The 20,757-nt window shown below is 42.6% G+C and overlaps 1 protein-coding gene across 7 annotated transcripts in view; it reads right to left on the reverse strand.

Moving 5' to 3' along the window:
• Positions 1–16,905: 16,905 nt before the first annotated feature.
• BUB1B (BUB1 mitotic checkpoint serine/threonine kinase B) overlaps positions 16,906–20,757 on the reverse strand; it is a 33,026-nt gene continuing 29,174 nt past the window's right edge. For 6 of the 7 annotated variants that reach the window (XM_048307881.1, XM_048307880.1, XM_048307882.1 and 3 more), the window contains one exon: positions 16,906–17,446. In XM_048307881.1, coding sequence (XP_048163838.1) covers positions 17,257–17,446 — 190 coding nt within the window. In that variant the 3' untranslated portion in view covers positions 16,906–17,256. The remainder of the gene's footprint in view (positions 17,447–20,757) is intronic. The other variant, XM_048307884.1, reaches the window with a different exon arrangement.

A 20,757-nucleotide genomic window follows, 5' to 3' on the forward strand; every position in this document is an offset into this window, starting at 1 on the left:
GTTAGCCAGGTTCCTTTCTGTCTGGGGATTAGCTTCTCTCTCCTATGGGGCAGGCCCCATACACAGATGTAATCAAAAAAAGGAAAGTTCCCTTTAATAGTAACAAATCATAGTAAATAACAAAGGGGGACAGCATTCTTTCCCAAAGCACTGGAACTCACAGGGCAGAGCAGCGTGGTGGAGGATCAGGGATGAGGAAGCAGAGCGTGAAGCTGGTAGGTGTGGATGGCAAATCATCCCTGTCATCTGTGCACCTGGGCTTTGCTGCTGTGCCAGGCAGTGAGGAGTCATCTGCACAACCATGGCGTGGGGAGCGTCACACACAAATGGCTTTTACAGTCTACAAGGAGTCATCCAGCCTTGGAGCTGGCTCCACATTTGCATGGTTATTGTATATCCTGGGTTACGTGCTAGCACAGTCTTCTAGAACAAGACTTGAGTTCGTTATAAATGGCAGAGCCTTATTTTACTTGTCAAGGCACAAGCTTAGATGAAACTAAGGCAGTTCTGAGTCAGTGTGAGCCTCTGCTGCCTACAGTCTTAATGAAAAATTAGGACACTTTCCAGTCTTTATATTCACAATTTTAGTCCCAGCAGTCCTGCACACTTTGAAGAAAAATTTCCCAGTAAAAGCAACACGTCTCTAATTTTCCCCTTCAGCAACTGTCCCTTCATTACACATTTTACTGCTCCTTGCCTGCCCCACTGTTCCCTTCTTACCTAGAAAATGGCACAAGACAATATAAATAATTATACTGGCACATTTATATAAACATGCAATACACACCCCACTCCTCCTACGGCTGCTCTGTGCTGCTCACTCAGGTCCTGTCGGTCTCTGGGACAGCCATTCCTGGCAGCAACAAGTGCTGCAGGGTACGTTGACTGAATGTTTGCATTGCAGCCTGCCTGATTTATCTTCCCAGCAAAGGCCATTCCATATTCCATGTCCCCTCCCCAGACACAAAGCAAAGCAAATTTCAGATCCAAAGTGCTGATCTCACCTTGTTCCTCACCCGGTCCAGCCACATCACTGTGCTAGGAGAGCTCCAGGATCTCACACCTTGCACTGCTGCTGCAATAAGTTCCATTTAATCCCATTTAATCGCTACAGGAGGAGAATTTTGTGATGAAAACCCCACTATTCAGTGTTTTCCTATTCCAATAGGCAACACTAGGGACTTCTAACTTAAAAAATAAAAGATCAGAGACACCCGGGACAACTGTACCATATACAATGTCTGTCTTCTACCTCAGCCAGGAGAAAGGTACCTGCCCACCTATCTGAAGCTTGTGGGAACTGGGCAGGCTGCTAAGGAAAATGGATCTGTATTCAACAAAGCTTCCAGGAAAAGCCTAACACAGAGGCACAGGAAATCTGATACATTCAGGAAATCCCAGCAAGAACTACAGCAATTCTATCTATGAAGCCAGGCTGTGGTTCAGAGCCGGCCCTTCCATCAAGTCTTCTCTGTGCTCAGGGATCTGATAGGAGGCAGAAATGCTCTTCCCCACAGAAAACCTTCCATCTTCTCTTTCATGGTTCTGGGAATCTAGAGAAGTTGGTCAGGGAAGTGAAAGAATACACTTAAGGATGGTGGCAAAGGGGTCACTAGGAGAAAGGGTGTGTTGCAAATCTCACATCAGCACCAACCAGTGGGAGGAAGCACAAGATAGGAATCAAGTCTGGGAGTCTCATAATCAACACATGACATGAGCCAGGACTGGAGATAAGGAGAGAGCAATCCAGAGGCAGTTTCGCTCTAAGTAAGTGCTTGCAGTTTAGCCACCTCTCCCCAAGGGTATCCCATTCAGAGGTGGTCAGAACATTCCAGGAGAGCATTACCTGGATGGCCAGCTCCAGTGTTTGGGTTATCCTCCTGCTTACTATGCATTGCTGCCATTATCCAGGTAGCTGTCCTGAGATGCCAGCAGGACAAAGCCCTGCTTGTACTCCAGCTGCATGAGCTCATCCAGTGTTTTTATCCAAGGTTTACAGTCTAAACCAGGGGAGGTTTTCTCCAATTCAAAACGAAACGAATGCACCAGAGCTGAAGAACTGGAAGTTGGTCAAGCAAGTGCATTGCCTCTGCCAGAGCTCTGGGTGCTGTTGAAGATCCGGACACATCTGCACACTCCTATCTGGCATGGCAGTGGGGAGCTCAAAGTCCCTTCTTTACCCTGTGCCAAACAGTGCAGACTGAGGCACATGGAAGAAGGGAATTTGTCCTGCTTCAGGCTCACATTGGGTTACAGCCAGGTTCTCCCAGGCCAAACAATGCCTGTGGTGACGCACACCATGGCCAGCAAGGAAACAGCACAAGGACTTGCAAATTCTGCCAAACTGAGCATGCCAGAGGCAAGAAGCACAGAATCATTAAGGTTGGAAAAGACCTCTATGGTCATCAAGTCCAACCTTTGACCCATCACCACCTTGTCAACCAGATCAGAACGCTGAGTGCCACATCCAGTCCTTCCTTGAACATCTCCAAGGTGCTGACTCCACCACTGCCCTGGGCAGCCCCTTCCAGTGCCTGACGAGTGTTTCAGTGAGGAAAGCAGGTCAAGTTTAGAGTTAGTAAGAAAACAGCAGACTCTTTGAAAATTTTAACTCCCACTCTGATGAGAAATTGAAGTTAAAGCTCAAGAAGATCACCTGAACACAGCACACAGTAGCTATTTTGCTACTGGTTAAATTCCTGTGGCTTGGTAGACGTTCCCTGCAGATAGTATCAATACAGCCTGGAACACAGCCACTTCACACTTCTTCCAAGTTTCTTGCAAAAATTCACAGACTTCTTTGGTTAGAACAGAAGTAACGTCATGCTCCACCAGACAAGCCTGTGCCACCCTCTACAAAAGGTGCATCTTCTGCTTCCCACAAAAGTCAGGATGATCAGTTCTGCAATGGCAACATCACAGCAGAAAGCCAACATTGCCTACAGATTCCCAGGTCACCTTGGGAAAGGCATTCTGCAGGCTGGTAAAATAACTGTGACAATGCTCAACTACCCCAGAACAGAGGCCGCTTAATCTGTTGTTTTTCCAAGCATGCTGTGATCCTTAAGGATGCTATAGAAATGCAGATTGAAATCCCTCACTGACACCAGAGGAATACAGACTGCAGCCTCTGTTCTGAATAACTAGGTCAGTCAGCTATCGCTGAAGTATTAGCCAGAATCCATTGAATTCCTAGTGGCTAAAATAACGGCTGCAAAAGTCTGACACCATTTGCTGTCATTAGTCACTCTACCTCTGGGTACATTCAAACCCAACTCTCAAGAGCTTAGAATAATTTGAGGGTTGGAGCTTATGCTTGTCAAAATCCAGGCACGTGCCTCCATGTAGCACAGGTTTCCCATCCCACTTGCAGCCTCGTGGAGGCAGGGAACAACTGTCCTCGCAGCCAACTCAGCCTTACACTGAAAGCATTCAGCCCAGGAAAATCAGGAAAATGAACTACTAATCCCGTGCCAGGGAACAGGCATCACGTCCCAGCAGCAGCTTCCCTATAGCAAGTACAGGAGGGGGCTTTGGCCCATGGTGGTGAGTGGGTGAGATTTTCGGGGGGAAGGCTGATAGAGGCAGAGCAGCTATTTCTCTCCGTGGAAGAAAAGAGGGGAAGGGCTGACCATTGCAACAGGAACAAGTATCCAATATTTATTTCAAACCCCTCTAGCTGCTAAGGCTGCATCAAGCATTTCCCCTCCCTGGAAATAGGAGGCAGCTGAAAGGTTAAATCTGGTTTGGGTTTCTTTTTTTACTATTATTTAATTTATTTTCAAGCTCTGGTTGTTTCAGGAGCCTGGTTTACAGTTCAGCCACACAAAGTCATGCCACAACACAGCAGCCATGACCTGCAATGCAGGAACTGGAGCTTCTTGTTCTGCCACTGAAAGCAGCATGTCACAATACTGTACCCTCGGTTTCCCTTATCTCCATGAGCTATGAATGCTCTGGAGTCCACAGGAGGGGTTGCAAAGGATTAAATTATTATAATCCCCACTTAGAGATTTATTGATATAGCAAAGAAAAATGGTAGCTGAGACACCCTTGTCTTGCATTCTAACTGCTACGACAGAGGAAAAGGCTAATTCCTACCTCCCCGAGAGTGATTTTCAGTCTTTCCTGATAATAGTTACAGAAGTCTCTTACTTTCTTTATCCTCAGCAATCTCCTCCAGCCTTCATTTAGATTGGAATTTTTAACAGCCTGAATACTGCCTGAGACAGGAGGTACTGGTTGTTCTGAGAGACACACAGTTTCAGCACAACACAGACTAGTGGGCAAACAATAAAGCTCCAACTAACACTTGTTTCCACTAAAAAAAAGTTTCCAAACTACCCAAAACATCTGTACAACTTCTAAGGCTGTCAGATTCCACAATAAGGAACTAAAGCATGCAAGCAGTCAGGCAATGCATGTTAGAGAAGACTGGAGCACACTGGCTGTCTTTGGTATTGTAGGAACATTTTTCTACCACAGCCCTACCCTATGATTGAGGGAGGCCAAACTGAGCACAGTCACAGCCTACCTGAACACATGGACCTGCTGGCACTTGGCAGAGCGAATGCCTGTCCTTTGGAAGGAGTCTAGATCCTGCTGGCTGCTGTGAGAGGGAAACCACGGTGGAACAACTCAACCAGAATCCTCTTCAACCAGAAACTAGTCCACTGATATGCATATATGTGTGTGTGTAAATCTAAAGGTTAAAGAAAATCTCAATAATAACAGTAATAATAATACTTAAAGAAGAAAAGAGCAACATAAGACATAGCCATTTAAGCTGTAAATAAGATGTAATGTTTCCTAACCTGCAAATTTAGAGATTCTGAGGCTAGCATTCTTCAAACTACTAATTCAAAAAAATCCTTTTCTTGTTCACGTGCTGAGGTGCCAAATAAATTCTATAAATCAGTGAATTAAAAAAAATACATTTCAATACAAAAAATATTAACTAGTTCATTTCCGCATGTGACCTTTGGAAAAAAAAGAAAAAAGCTTGTTAACACTTAAAATGACCATTTTCTTATTTAGTTCTTCTGAATTTTAATGAAAACTGAAGGCCTGGGTAACAGTTGTGCCCAAAGATGTCCTACAGAAATACTTAAGTATTTATCTGGAAGATTCCTTCATTTCCTTCTTTCCACAAGTAGCAGTCCCAGTTTAAGCACAGCCACAGACCATTGAAGGTAATCCCAGACTACAGGTTAGGAGTAGCCAGAAAATTCAGGTGAGTCCAAGTTCTAAGAGACTCTTTTAAAAACATGTCTTTAAACAACACCGGAATAAAAGGTAATGTTCCTTAAATAAGTTATTGGCTCAGCTTTATGTCACTCAGGCTGCTGTTTCGAGATGCTTTAGGAGAACATATTTAGAACTTAGAAGAGAACACAAAAGCCCAAGGAGCTTTGCAAATTTCTGGTTTGGGAGCAAGCAGAATTAGTATTTTCTTTCCTTTAACACCAAACAGTATTCTATAAGAAAGAGGCAGAAATCAGGATGTTTTCTCAGCAGCAGTCACAGACAGGAGCATTTTGTCTACTGACATCATCTTATGGTTGATGAGGTGCCACAAGACTCTAAGCTATTTGTGCCATTAGTTAATACATTTAGGTTTCTAATGAAATAAACATAAGCAGGCATTTTTCCTTTTATGGCCCAATTATTCCATCCCACCGCTAAGTTTGCAGTCTGACTTTCCCCCCTTTCTCTGCACACTCAGGAACTCTGATGGCTGCAAATTGTGAGTGTCCCCAAAGCAGACAGCTTGCTGCAGCATGACCAGCTCAGAGACGACTTGCCCAGAGAGACTTCTTCCCAAAGTCAGCTGTAACATCTGTTCTTCAGGTGCAATCCAAAATCTCTTGAAAACAGAGATTTTTTCACTGATTTCCATAAGTGCCGAGAAGATCCTCATTCTAAGCTGGATGTTACAGGAAAGAAGTTAATTCTAGCATTATTGTATGCAGTGCTGTACTTTCTTGGCCAAGGCCCAAAGTACTCATTATGAAGTGTAACACCCTGCTTAATTCTTCCAGAAGCCAATCATAAGGCTACTATGAATTTTAATGAGCACTGAATCAAGACCCAGATGGTTTTTTGAGCCAAATTATCCTGTTCTTGGTTATTTTGAGATCTGTGTAGTGCCTTCTGGCCACTACACGTTAACTCCTCTGTCCCTGGCCCAGATTAAGGACACACTTGCACCCCTCTTCTCCCCCCCTAAGCACAGCTCTCCAGCTGTGCTGTGAAGACCCTCAGCTCTTTCTGTGCCTTGAAAGGTCACAGATTTAGAAGACTCAAAGGTTGACACAGGTGGGGCTAAAAAGGTATCCACAACACTTGGCAGGGAACGAAGTCAAAAAACTAGGTGGCCATCAATAAGGTAATGCTGACCCTGCAGACAGTCCAATTTAACCAGGTCTCAGGGACAAACAATTGAGCTCAGAGCCATTAAGTTGACATTATCAGTTTATGGAGTCACTGTCTCTGCTGAAGTTGCTGAGTACATTTGCTTTCTAGTTTGCAATGCCATGTTTCATTTTAACAACTAAACCATCTTGTCTATATACTCTCTCCATATAGACTCTCTCTGTCCAGCTAGGACACCTGCTCCTGGCCAGGGGATGCTGCTGCAGTGCCTCAGCGGGGTCTACACCAAAACTGACACTGCTCAAAGGCACAGTTTGGCTACATTGATTCTTCAGAGCAGGTTACAATTTACCTTCCACATCTACCACAAACCACTATCACCGTACTCTTTCCTTTGACAAAACTTGGGGGTTTTGGGGGGAAGCTGTGGGTGGTAGGTTGGTTGTTTTCACAGATGGGGTAAGAGGAGAAGAAAGGAAAAGACACAAAAGGAAAAAGGTTCTGCTACCTGCTTTCCTGGTCCCCAAGTACCCAGGATCTTCTCTCACTGCAACAGCAGTTCTCATTCCAGTGTTCCAATGCCTCTGTTCTTCATTAAATCCCCTTTATATACTCACAGAATCACGGAAACCACAGAATAGTTTGGGTTGGAAGGGAGCTTAAAGATCACCCAGTTCCAACTCCCTTCCATGGACAGGGAACCTTCCAATACACCAGGCTCCTCCAAGCCCCATCCAGCCTCACTTGTATGGCTTTTTCTTTTTGTATTTTGGGACTACTTCCATCTCGCCCTTGTCTGGTAAACAGATGGATGTCACAGAAATGAAAAGCACAAAAGGGAAGGAGTAACCAAAACTGAAATGCAGCATTATACAAGGCAGCTATGGAGAAGAAACAATGTTGTGCCACTGGCTGTTACTGAGACAAGAGTGGTTAATGAGTTCACGCTATTTAACCACCTGCCCAGAACAGGCATCACAGCTTGAGGAGTGGAGCCAGAGCTCTGAGATGATCAGAAATGAGGAGTAGGAAGGAAATAAGGAAGCAAAAGATGGTTTAATGTCCTTTCTTGCCTCCAGATACATGACATATAGCACAATTGTCCTAAGTCTGGGTCTGAAATACGTTTTTTTAATTCACTGAAAACACCCTGACTGAGCAGCAGGAGTGCAAGTGACACACAGAACTTGCCATCATTCACTAAAGCAGAGAAGGAGCTCGGTCTCTCTGCTGGGATCGCCAAGTCCAGCAAGAACATCCAGCTCAGGAACTCAGACAGCTCTTCCTTTGGAAGCAGCCCAAGGAGCGTGTGCTTTAACAGGCACAAGTCCCTTTTCACTTGAACCACATTTGAACTTCTTAGCAGTGAAAAATCATTCTGCCCTGTTCCTATTCCTCTGAGCAATTGCACACAGGCCCCTCTTATTACTACATTAGTGTAATTTTGTCTCTGACATTCCCCTGAGAGGAATTACTCATGTCCTGCTATTATTTATTTTACTGCTAAGAGCCTAGGTTTTAGGAGTAGTTTTAATTAAATACCAGTCCTCCTCCTCCTCAATTAGGATCACCTTTATCTAGGTTGCTGTGCATTCTCCAGCAGCAACACTTGGTTCTTCTTATTTATCCCTCCTTCTGTGGTTCTCTCTGGAACTGGAGAAAGCCTCCCTCTACCACCAAATCCTATCAGCCAAAATACAAGGTTTTACCGGATATAAAGAACCATCCCATGGAAGATACCCTGACATTTAACACTGGTTATGCAGAATTGCAGTTTAAAATGATGTCAAGTGGTGCTGCCAAAAGCAGCGGCAGCTTCCATAGCCCCCACAAAGTCACAGGCTGCTGTGCTGGCCGGTCCACCAGTCCACAGCATGTGGCTACCACTGTCCCTTTCCAGCTTCCCTGCTCCTCTGGGCCCTTGCTTGCACTTTCCTTGCTCCCCCCTACGCTCTCATGTTGTGGTTTTCTTTGAGAATTTGATGTGCAGCATGTCCACCCCATGGGTAAACACCTCTTCGAAGTTTTTGCCATCCCTGGATAATGAATTGGATCACAATGTATTCCAGACTTGGGTACACAGGATTCTTGGAAGCTGCCCTAGATTAATGATTTAAGAGTTATTCATTCATGCTCCCCAAGTGACAGAGGCAGAACTGATGACTCCTGACTGGGAAGCTGGCAGGAATATCCTCAACTATTTCTACAGAGTGGAATCAAGCTGCAGCGACTACATCCAAGTGCATGAGCTGATCCAGCGCCTGGCAGCACCAGCTGCAGAGACAGCACAACGTTACACAACCACTGCTAGCACCAAGGCCCTCCTGGCCACCAGCCTCTGCCTCAACAATGGGCACAGGTGCCCTTCCCCAGGCAACCTCACCCAGCCACTCTGCAGCCTGCCCAGAGCACAATTTCCTTCCAGGCACCTCTCAGTTCCTACCTTCCCTAGGGAAAAGAAGAGGCAACAAAGTATTTTGATTTCACTCCTCACAGACCTGACAAGGATTTTTTCCAAAAGTTTACTGACTACAGTTACTTCCCTAACCAGAAGGTGGTTTTGTTTTATGAGCACATATTATTCCTTTTCCAAGAGCAAAATGGAACTGCATGCAAGTATTAGCGCCATTAGCGTGCAAAGGGAAAGTGTAGATGCTCTGCCCTGCACTTCCGGGCTCAGCAAGTGCCTTCCCTCCACGGCTCCAGCAGCTCTGCCAAATCCATGCTCTGATGTACTTCCATCAAGGACTATCATTTATACCCCATAACCTAAGCACACATTTCTCAGTCTGGTGGGTTCCCAGCTAGGAAGGATTTCAGTATAAGGAAGGGATGTGGATGACCAAACATTTTTTAGGCGTTACCAGTTTTTTTCAGAGCCATTTCTGTACTTGCAAGGTATTTTTTCCTACCATAAATAGGCTTTTCCTGCAGCTAGGACAAACTCTCAATTACTTTCTGGCCTCTCAACCAATAGTTTTCAACAGCAATAAACTGGTTGTTCAGGTGTCATTCAAATTTAAAAAAAAAAAAAAAAAAAATCTTATCTCGTTGCTCTTGGCTTCAACAGCATTTCTGCAAACCATGCCAATTAAAAACCTTTCAGTCCAAGTTTCCAAGGCAGGAACCATCTTCATTTTGCCTCCTTCAGAACAATAAATAATCTAGCAATGTTGAAAACCACTAAATTAATAAACAATAAGCTGATATCTATTTACTAAACTTTGCTTTCATTCACCTACTGTTCTTTCAACACCCATCATTCTGCTAGTTAAATATATGTTTTAGAGGCACAGTCCGTGGCACTTATTCACTACTAGAACACAGAGAGGCATAAGGCAGTGTTAAAAACATTCTCCCTCACCCCTTTTTATAGCTTCAGACCTCAGAAAATTAGCTCTTCTTAGCTGATTTTTCAGCCTAAAAAGGGACTACCAGAGAATAATACATTTATCTGACTTCTACAGCTTGGGAAGGTAACAAAAATGCAGAAGTCATCTCAGTTTTAGTGTTCAGAATGCTGAACCCTGTTGCCCCATCTACCTCCCACAAAAGCAGGCTTACCTTGAAAAAAGATCCTGGAGAAATACTTTTGGAGTGAATTCAGTCCCTTCTTCCTTCTGACTGCAGGTTGCTGCTTGTCTTAAACACGGGAAACATCCCTTGCTTCAGGCAAAAATTCTCAGCAATTTAGTCTTAAAGCTTCTGCAGAGAACTCCTCATGCACATGCAAACCCCCACCCCCCCGGCTCCAGCTGCTTCCTCAGCAGCACTGCCCCGTGCCAGGTGCTGGGCAGTGATCCCAGTGCTCCCACCCCTGTTCCTGGCAGGCAGTACAGGTGGTAGCACAACTCAGGGAAGGTAAAACAGCCTCACAACCATCAATTCCGTTGAAACCGCACAGTTCCAGCTGAGATTTCATTGCAGACACATAGCCCTGTCAGGATGCTGGGATGCAGTGAGTCAATGTTTTCTGGGACCTTTTTTTATCGTGGGCTGATGCTGTGAGCTCAGCAAAGAGGATGGCACAGTGCCTTGAGTGGCATTTTGCACAAAAGGCAAGAGCAAGATACTAATCAAGATTCTGGTGTGTAGAGACTCCATGCATTTTCCCCTCAACCAAGCCTAGAAATCACAGGCTTAGCATCACACTGGGGTGGGGAGAGAGCTACAGACATAACAGAGCCTCACACTTCAGCAATCTGTGATTAAAGACTCTCATGCCCTGTAAACTGCAGGCCACGAGTGGCAAATATAGTGTTATTCCATCACAGACTTCCTTCTCCATGTGGGGAGCATTGCCATGTCCCTTTGTGGATGTCAGGACTCTGGGCATTGTGCTGGTCTTGCGTAACTTGCCTGGGTCCATGTCATGCAATTTCAAAAAAATGCAAAAGCTAACACAAAGTTGACACTTCTGCAGGCTAGGTTTCAGCAACAGTTCTCCTGGCACCCTGAGAAGGAAGGTAAACTGTCTTAAGGCTTCAGACTTCATAGGGATGTAAATGAGGGTAGATTTATTAAGCTGATTGAAACAGCTTATACTGGCTGAAACTCTGCAGCTGTAACCATTATGTTCCTGATCCTAGAGTCCCAAATGCAACCCAGCAGAATCCAATGCTGTAATCAAGACAGCAAGGGCCATGGCTTCTCCCCACTGCAGTCGGTTTAGAAATCAACACCAGCAGGCATGCCAGGGAGGCAATTAGCTATTTTCCATAGGTATCCTGATAAAAAAGCCAGTTATTTACAGCTTCCTGGCACATCAGTTATTTTAGTATTTCCTACGCAACACTCAGAAAAGAGAAGCACTTTTCTTTTTCCCCCAGATAAAGGTGTTATATCCAAGAGCCAATTCATTTTTCTTGCTCTTAGAGCTGGCTTCTATTTCCTCACCTGGATAACCACAAGCACATTTTTGTGAACATTAGGTAACAAGAAAGCCTGCTGCTAATTCTTCCTCATCAGGGCCTGGGGAAAAATCTGAGTTGTTGGGTGAAAGCTAAAAAAACAAACAGAATAGATGGGAGGGGGGAAGAGAAGCGGAGTGAGAAATAATTCAGGAATGAGTCAGTGCTCCTCCTGCTTAGTCACCTGTAGTTCTGCTCTCCAGACACTGGAGATCAGGAATAAGATGCCTGCCTGCCTTCCACCTACCTCCTCCTGACAAGGACCTGGAAAAGGAGATAGCACAGAGTTTGGGGAACCAGCCACTAGAGATGCTGGTTTTCCAGAGTAACCGAGCTGCCAGTAGCCCCTTTTGTTTGTTTCCCACCTCCTTCTGTTGCCTCTGCACTATTTTGCAGTTAAATCATCTTGATTCAACCTGTTCATCTGCTGGTTTGAGTTCCTCTGATGGTGCCCTGCAGTTTTGATATCGTAGGGGGTTGCCATGGAGAAGAGGGTGATGTCATTGACACAAAAAGCACCGAACTTACAAATACAACAGGAACTGAGCTATTTTTAAGAGCTGCTTCTCTTCCCCCACTCTTTGCTGGGGTGGGTGGAGGCAAAGGCAGCAGCTTCATTCTTTATGTTTCTGTCAACAAGTCTCAGAAACGAATTTTCTTGTCAGAAAATATCCCAAGCCCATGAAATTACTGAATGCTGTCAGCTTTTAGACTTCATTCATTAGAGCTAGATTTATCTTTCCAGCTCCTCACTGGGTTTGAGGTTAAATAACACTCATGTTTGTAGAGTAACTTCTACCCTGAAAATCTCCACAGCATTACTGAGATACAACCACTTCTGGAAGGAAAGACATGTCACAAAAAGTGAGGGGACAGAACCCCTGGTTTATGTAAAGGCTTCATACTGCTTATAATCAATCAGTAATAACTCATGGAATCACAGTACAGCCTGAGCTAGAAGGGACCCCCAAGGATCCTGTGACTGTTGGTTTGGCCTTGGCTATGCAGGGTGCCATTGCACATCCACACAACTTGCACAGAATGTAAAAATTGCAAAACACAGAGGAGAGAAAAGGGAAGATTTAAAACTTAAGAGAGGAACAAAAATAATAATTTTAGAATGCATTTGGAGTAAGAGGGTGGTTTAAGAACAGGACAAGCTGCAGCCAGTTCAGTTCGCATACAGGTAAAATACTAATCCAGGCTGGCTCTTAAGTAGCAGATGCAGATGTGACAGAACAGTCCAGTGCCTTTACTGGATATCAAGGAAGCATACCAATAAGTCATATCCACCCACTGAATTCTGCAATATTCCAACATTTTTTTTCCCTGCAAAATGATTCCTGAGCGAAATATAATATAAAGTATTACACTACAAAGTGTATGACTAGTTTAGCTTCAAGGAAATACACAACTCGAGATACTGAAAATTCAAGAGAATCCAAACCACTGGGAAAACAAACATCAGCTCAGGTCTAGAAACTAAACACTAACATTTGTCAGCATTGTATCATCCAGCTGCTGCTCCTGGTTTGTAAATCACGCTTCCATACCAGCTGGAACCACGAGGTCAATAATTAAATAGCTTTGGATTATAGTTATTATGAAAGGGAAATAGGGGACAAACATTTCTAGAACCAACAAAAGGAAAAACATTCTTTCTCAGTCTTTGCTGAATGACCTCAGTATCCACGTGTTGTTTAATAATTTAAACTATTATGGAAATGAAACCTTTGTATTTCCAAGCTTCCAAACAGCATCAAGCTTCTGCTGGATTAACTGAGCAGAGGGGATACAAGTGTGAAATAGTAAGAACAAAAATAATGAAACTGTCAAAGGAGTTTAGCGTTCCATTGTCATAATTTAAGGACAATCTGTGTAAGTACAGGCACATCCATGTGACTGCAGTGGCCACAGCCCAAGGCTAAAGGAGAGACTCCAACCACCAATTCCCCAGCCCAAAGGCAAATAACTCACTTCAAGTAAGAACTCAGCTTTTGTACATCCAGGCATCCTTGGGGAAATCACCGGGGCACAGCAGGGAGCGCTGCACCTCAGGAGCTACACTTTAGCCCAAAGGCGTTTTGGAATATTATCTGGGAAATCAGCAGCAGAGTAGAGGAAAGATACAGAATTATTTGCTGATGCTCATGCAGAAGGGGTGATTTGTCTTCTTTAAATAATAGAATCATTAAGGTTGGAAAAGATCTCCAAGAACCCACCCAGCACTGCCAAGTTCACCACTAAACCAGGTCCCCAAGTGCCACCTCTATATATTATTTAAATCCTGGCAGGGACACTGACTCAACCACTTCTTACTTGGGAGGAGTGCCCCCAAGTCCTATAAAGGATTCTTCTGAGATTCTTCTCAGCCCTTTTTGTTGCTTATTTATAGAAGCATTTTTATACTGTCTTTTACAGCAGTACCCAGATAAAGTTTTAGTTGGGCTTTGGCCCTTTTAATTTTGTCCCTGCATAACCTCACAACATTTTCATAGCTCTCCTGAATTGCTTGCCCCTTCTAGTTCTCTGGGAAAAAAAAAAAAAAAAAATTCCTAGTTTATTCTGTGAAATCATTTTATCTGCTAGCACAAGCTCAAGTTTATGCCTCTGATAATGTACCAGTTATCAGGTGCATCTTTGTCTTCGGAGGTTTTCCTAATTTTTCTATTGAACACAGACCCCAGGCTGGAAAAGTCTCAGATACACATATTCTGAGTACACTTATCTGATAAATTCTAGGACATTTCCCAATTACCTCAGAGTTAGGATTTTAAATCTACAAATCACATACCTTTGAAGACCAGCAGAAGAGTACTCCTCACCTTTCCTTACGCTTCCTTAAAATTATCCCTTCAGGTGTTAAGTGAGCAAACAAGGTGAGTTTCAGAGCCCACACCTTGTAACTGCCTGCAGGTGTACCTTAAAAAGCAATTAGGTTCTGTAACATCATTGGTCACTCCACAGCCACGAAGGAGGTAACCTGGACCACCTGTATTTCACAGATGTAGGCAATGATCTCCACGAGCCCTTAGAAACAGAGGAGTCAACTCCAGCTACAGCTTCTAGAGCTTAAGGAGAAGAAAATGGTTCACACCTGCGGGGTTTGCCCCACCCACAGCTCAAGCACATTTGATCAGCCGCCATTTTTTACCTTTAGCATTTTTGGGTGCTCAGTGATTTCCTGCAAGTATTTCTAGATCCCTTTCCACTTAACACAGTGGACATTAACAATTTGATTCTTTCAGTTTCTGAATCAAAGCAGCTGAAGCCCGCAGATATCTTCCAGACATCCCTCTTGTATCTCTGGTCAAGTTTTGTTCTCAAGCAACCTGGTACAACACATTTCTATTTTCCTTTGTGCACTTTTATCTGTATAATAGGGATTAAAATTTGCCATAGCCCAGATTCCATCACTTTAGTGATGACCTCACTAGGACTTCTACATCTGGCTGTCACACAGTTTCATTCTACCCTCTACCTGGTGTGGAACATTTTGTCATCTCAGGATTTATAGAAACCTCTTTTCCCTCGGAAAATGTTACGACAATTTTCATCTCCAAATATCCTGCGAGCAAGGCTGGTGTGTCTCCTACTTCATGACAAGTCTATGACAATCCCAGCCTGCAAGGTCACAGAGCATCTGTGTGTTACACAAGGTTTCAAAAAGTGATGCTTAGGAAAAACTTGTTTAAGGCTGGAGGCAGAGTTACTTGAACAGACAACAGGGATGTCCAAAGAGCTCCCTGACCTCCTGTTACATGTTGGTGCAATCAGCTCATGGGATAGGGGAGGCAGAGGATAACTTGTGCAACAGAAAGGCAGAGTTCCATCCAAGCAGAAGTGGGAACAAACATCAGAAGAGATGACTACTCCTTCTTGTTATACCTGCTCACTCCTCTTCATTTCTCCATAATTATTTGTGTTTATTACAGAGAAATTTATAATGCCATTGCTGTGTTTCTTATTTTACAGTACTGGGTGGCAGTTTTGTGTTGTCTGGGACGAATATGAAAAGTAACTGATCAAGGGCAGTCTTATTAGATGGAGAAGGATTAGCACACATTTTGCTCAGAAAGAAAACAGATGCCAAGTCAACAAATAAGTAATAGTGGAGTATTGCAGCTTTGATTTAGACCTCATTTAAGTAAAGACAAGTAGGTTCACTTACATATTTTAACGACCTGAAGAACAGATTTCCTTTACTGAACTTCTGCTGAGCGCTCTTATCTCTGAGTTCAGCCTGTTCTCAAAAGTTTTCTGTGTGAATTAGACACAGTGAAGTTGTTCTGTACTGACTACAAACATGTCTTGTCTGAGAAGTCCTTGGGATGACCGATACTTTGTTAGGAGCCTTCTCTTCCTAATCTACCTGGTATTCAGCTCAGTGCTGCTGGATATAAACTGAAAAAGTTGCAAGTGAGAGGACAGCAAGTGAGATTCCCCAAGTTTTAGATAAAAGGCAGTTAGAGAATCAGCAAAAGCAAACAAAGTTCAGCTGAAGTAAAAACAAACATGCCAGCTTTTTAGAGGTAGAAGTGAGCTATGCATTGGACTCCTGGGTGCTCTACCAGTGATCTTGGCTCTATACTCTGGTTAGAGATAGATCACTGTTTATCTGCTAGCTCAACAGATGACTGACCAATGTACTACAAGAAGTATTATTTAAGGCATTAATGGACAAAAATAAATTCTTCAGTAATTTACATTCGATATTAAAGCTGGTCTACCATTTAGGTCCTATTCCTGAATTAGAAGAATATATAACCCTCTCAGAGGAAGTGTAAAAAAAGGCACTACGAATCTGTGAGAGCAAAAAGATGACAGGCCAAAGAGGAATAGTGATGGAATATGCAGAAAAAAGCAGGAAAGAAGGTGGCTTGAAGCAATGTGGAAAAGACAAAACTAAGTTCCACCACAAAATCTGTAGACAACACAAAAGGGGAGAACCAAGCACAATCGTGGCTGGAGAATTTAACCAAATGAAAAAAACAGAGCCAATTTGCCTTTACAGGGAGAAAAAATTACTAATGATGCAGTTGTCTACTCTCTCTTTCATGTGTGGGAGAAGCTGCAAGGAAGTAAATCCCAAGTCTGAGAAGTTTCCATACACTTCAAGTACCTAGTACACCACCTTGGGTTTGAATCCTGTTGTCTTGAATAAAATGAAGCCTTCATATTGGTTTCAATAATGCAGTACACAAAAGGTTAACACCTATAGTTATCCACAAAACCTCCCACAAAAACTTGCCAACACTTCACTTAGGCAAATTGAGACTTCAGGGATGCTCAAATCCAGTCAGGAACTCTAGCCCTTGCAAAAGTAAATAAAACTTTTGCCTTAAGAAGCATAAAGGTTTATGTGCACAGCTTTTCCACTTGTGACTTCATCTACTTCTTCTTAGGACAACTTTCTATGAGAGCACATTCCAAGTAGAATCATTTAAGTTGTATTCAGGTGTCCAGGAAATCCCATGTGGTTATGAAAATTGCCACCAAATGAGGGGCTTTTGCATCCAGCAGCCACAAAATATTCCCAGTCATGCAGCAGCATTCCTTCATGGATTCTAAATAAAGTCTTTTGAAACCATTTGATAGCAACATTAAATATGACACTCACTACCAAACCACAACTTTATTGATTAAACACTAATTAAAAGACCAACTGAATGCAGGACAAAGACATTTCAAAGAGTGCGGCACAAGTTAGGTGTTAAATTTTTAAGGAGCTGTACAAGAAGGGGAGGTGGCAGTTAAGACAAACAATTTTCTCTCATAAACTGCTCAGAAAGGTTCATGTAGAGGCTTAGGAGGCTTTTCATGCACTCATGCAATAGAAACATTCTTGAACAAGTCCCATGTGAAGTATTGCAGAAATAGCTCCAATCACTCTCATGTTTACATTTGAAAACATAAGAAAGCAACAACAAATTCTTCTCTAGAATACAAAACATGTTTGTCTTCTATGAAGTCACTGGAAGTTCACCAGGAGGAAAGTTTCTCCCACAGCAGTTAAGGTGAACAAAAGTCGTTCTTTGAAAGAGCTGTCAAACATTTCACTGATTTCCTCTCTCAACTCCCTCAGCAGAGGTACTGTGGACTTACCACCTGCATTCAGAATTCTCTCAAAAAGTTTACTCCAGAAATCACTGTCAGGGGTCCTAAAACAAATAGAGCAGTGTTCAGTGGAACAGATACAAATACACACACAAAACATACCTATCAAGGTCTCCATTTATATTCAGCACTAAACATCCTGAGAGAACCATGCCTGAAATAATAATTTCACTCACATGAGTAAATATAAAGGAAAAACTAGGAATGTATTGTTCATTTTATATGTATGGACCCCATTCTCTTTCTCCAATAAGTTTCTGGATAGTAACTACACAGGTCTAAACCAACTGTTTATACAGTTACCTCTTCTAGTATACCTGACCACTACCACCATTCACACTAAACCATGGCAGTTTTAGTTTAAAGGAATTATCAAGAACATTTTTGAACCAAACAACTTGGGAAACTCCTTTCATGAATAAAGGGCAGAGGTAAATATCGTTTACCTACTTGCAAGCTAAGTTAACGGGGCAATATTAAAGGAAAGCTGCAAGAAAAATTAAAAAAAAAAAAAAAAAAAAAAAAAAGAAAGAGGTGGTTTAGAGCCAGTTTTGCTTCCTTTTTTCCCTGCCTTCCATCTGCCAGAGTTCTGTATAGATAATATTTTAGAGACAATTAATAGTAATAAATCCCCTCTCTCCCAGATGTACGCACACAACATGAATAAAAAGGTTAAGTGACTCATTTAAGTCTTATAAAACTGATATTAGAACTAACCCTTTGCTCTTCAGTCTTGCTCTGCTACTGACTACTGAAGCACTTTTCTCCCTCGCACTAGGGGCTACAGTGGCTTTGAAACAAATTATCTGCCTCTGCTTCATCTAAGTGACTTACAAAACAGCAGCAGCCAGTCTCAGAACGAATCCAGCCTGAACTATTACACTGGTAACTCTGCTAAAATAATTAAGTCAATGCAGAGGCAAACCAAGAAAAAATATGCAAGACTTGAGACCATTTTCTTTGTGGGATTAGATGAGCGAGAGGTGTAGCAGAGGAGATGAAGTGTTGCTAAGGGGGTGTAAAGAGTTCTGAGTGACAAAAATAGTCCTAAAAATTCAAACACAGCTTCTATATCCTGCCTCACATAAACCTGCACAGATGAAGTTTCCTAAAATAATACAGTGGAAACAGAAAAAAATCATCATATCCATTCTTTAATACTGGTAAAACTCCTCCCCTGACAAACAGGCTGTCAGCATTATACTCAGAGGTGAAAAAACCAACTTGATCAGAATTTGTATTCTACCTTTCCCTAAATCTCTACCACAATGTTTCAGTGTTTTCCATTCGTTCTGTCACTTTTTGAGTGGGTTCCTTTTTATTGAGGGCCATCGACCTTGGAAGAATAATTTTACACTCTACCCTGCAATTCCCAACTGCTTTGGTATTTTGCTGAACTGGTAGTAAAATCAGTAGCTCTTCCAGTCATTCTGCTATATTTACATTTGTTTAATACTTAAAAATAATTAAGTCCTTTTAAAAAGCTTTCTTAAGAGGGTCATGGTTGTTGTATTTAACACCAGTCAGCCTTCTAGTAAGAAGCCCTCTTTCTAGTTGTCAATACATGAGTTCTCAAAAACTTTTTTGAGGAAAGTTCTGTCAATACAATCCTTGAAAAAAAAACCCAAACCAAAACAAACCACCAAACTCAAATGAACCTCAAAGAAACAAAAAAAAAAAGAAAATCACTTTCCAAATGACTTAGAGAACTTTGAACAGAAAGGACAAAAGTAATGTCATCTTTACAAAAGTAGGAATACTAAAAGCAACAAGAAGAAGAATCCTGTGTTTTAATGGGTGTCACCAGCACGTGTGGCTGTATGCAAAGGATGAAGAACAAGATTCATCTCCATCAGCTGACTCTTCTCCCAGGGAATACTTAATTGCAGAGTCTCTTTGGGTGGATGAAGGTTCCCTGCAGCACTGAATTTGCTTGTCACAGATTATTTGAAAGCTTCAAACTGACTAGAGGAAGTGTCATCAATCAATAAGAATCAGACACACTAAAAGATCCATAGGTAAATGGAAACAGATTCAGTGCAAATTCCTTATTCCCACATAATGAAACGCCTCATTTGCACTGTTGATATAAGACTTCATGCAGTGCGTAACTAAAGCACCTCTGCAGACATTTCTTGGAATAACTGATATTGAAAAGTAAGTACAGATGATGAAAGCTAAGTTTGTAACACTTTCAGAAGCAAAGCAGAAGAGAGGGTGGAAAACAGGAATTCTTTATTTGCAGTCTGAACTCCCAAATTATGAACTGATGCACATAGGTGAGCGAGAAGCCATTACAGCCTGGTTCCAGCTCCACAGAACTCATGCCCAGGCTTTACCTTCTTCCTGCTGTGGCTCCTTTAGCCCTCCACAGGTCTCGCTCCTCAAGTCCCCCTCCAAGCTCTACCTCAACCCAAAATCCTAATTTTTTCAATCCAGCATCCCCAGCTTTGACTACAATTCCTTTCCAATTGACCCCTCCTCTCCAAACTCCACTGAGAGACAGCCAGCCCTATAGTTCCCAACTCAGACTTACTATTCCTCCTGCTCCAGTTATCCAGACGGTTATTGATCTTTTTCCCATATCCACATCCTGATCAGGTCCCTGACACCATGTCCCAACCTTCTCAACTCAGGCCTTATGTAGCTTCATCTGCAGCAGCTCAATTTAATCTCTTGCAGAATTAAGGAAATTATATCATAGTAGAAAACCAGATATATATGCAGTAAAGAAAAAGAAAAAAATATTTTTTCCTCTGTACACAGCTTTAGGAGATGGGATTTTTTCCAAAGGCTGAATACAACAAACTGAGAGATGTAAGCAGTACAGGTTGCTAGGGAACTGGACAACTCCCACGCAGTAGTAGGTTTTCCTAAAGCAATGGTCCTAGGAGTGATCCATGATCCTGAATCAGATACCTGCCCAGTAATTGCTGTCATGAGTGCAGAGCTCTGGAAAATCTTTATGAAATGCTAAGGCAAAAAAATCTGCAGTATGTGCCTAACAAAATGAACAAGTGTTCAGTCTAAGTACAAACAAAGGGCACAGGAAGGCAGAGCAGACTTACAGCCTAAACACATGGCTAAAAGAGAGCAGTAGAATTTAATACCTGAGACAAACAGCAGCTTCCAAAAAGCAGCTATTTGAAGACTTGCATCTTAGATGACAGTTTTTAATTATTTTCTTTGCTGTGTTACAGCCTGCCACCAGTGTCTTATTAGAATGGAAAAAAAAAAAAGCAGAAAGCCAAACGAACCCATTTCTGAAGCAACATACTCATGTGATCTTTGCCTCCCTCCCCACCCACCCACTTAGAAACTTCTCCAGGCTTTATCTGTAAGGTGCAGAGAGATT

The sequence above is a fragment of the Corvus hawaiiensis genome, chromosome 6, assembly GCF_020740725.1.
Source record: "Corvus hawaiiensis isolate bCorHaw1 chromosome 6, bCorHaw1.pri.cur, whole genome shotgun sequence".
Taxonomy (NCBI): Eukaryota; Metazoa; Chordata; class Aves; order Passeriformes; family Corvidae; genus Corvus; species Corvus hawaiiensis.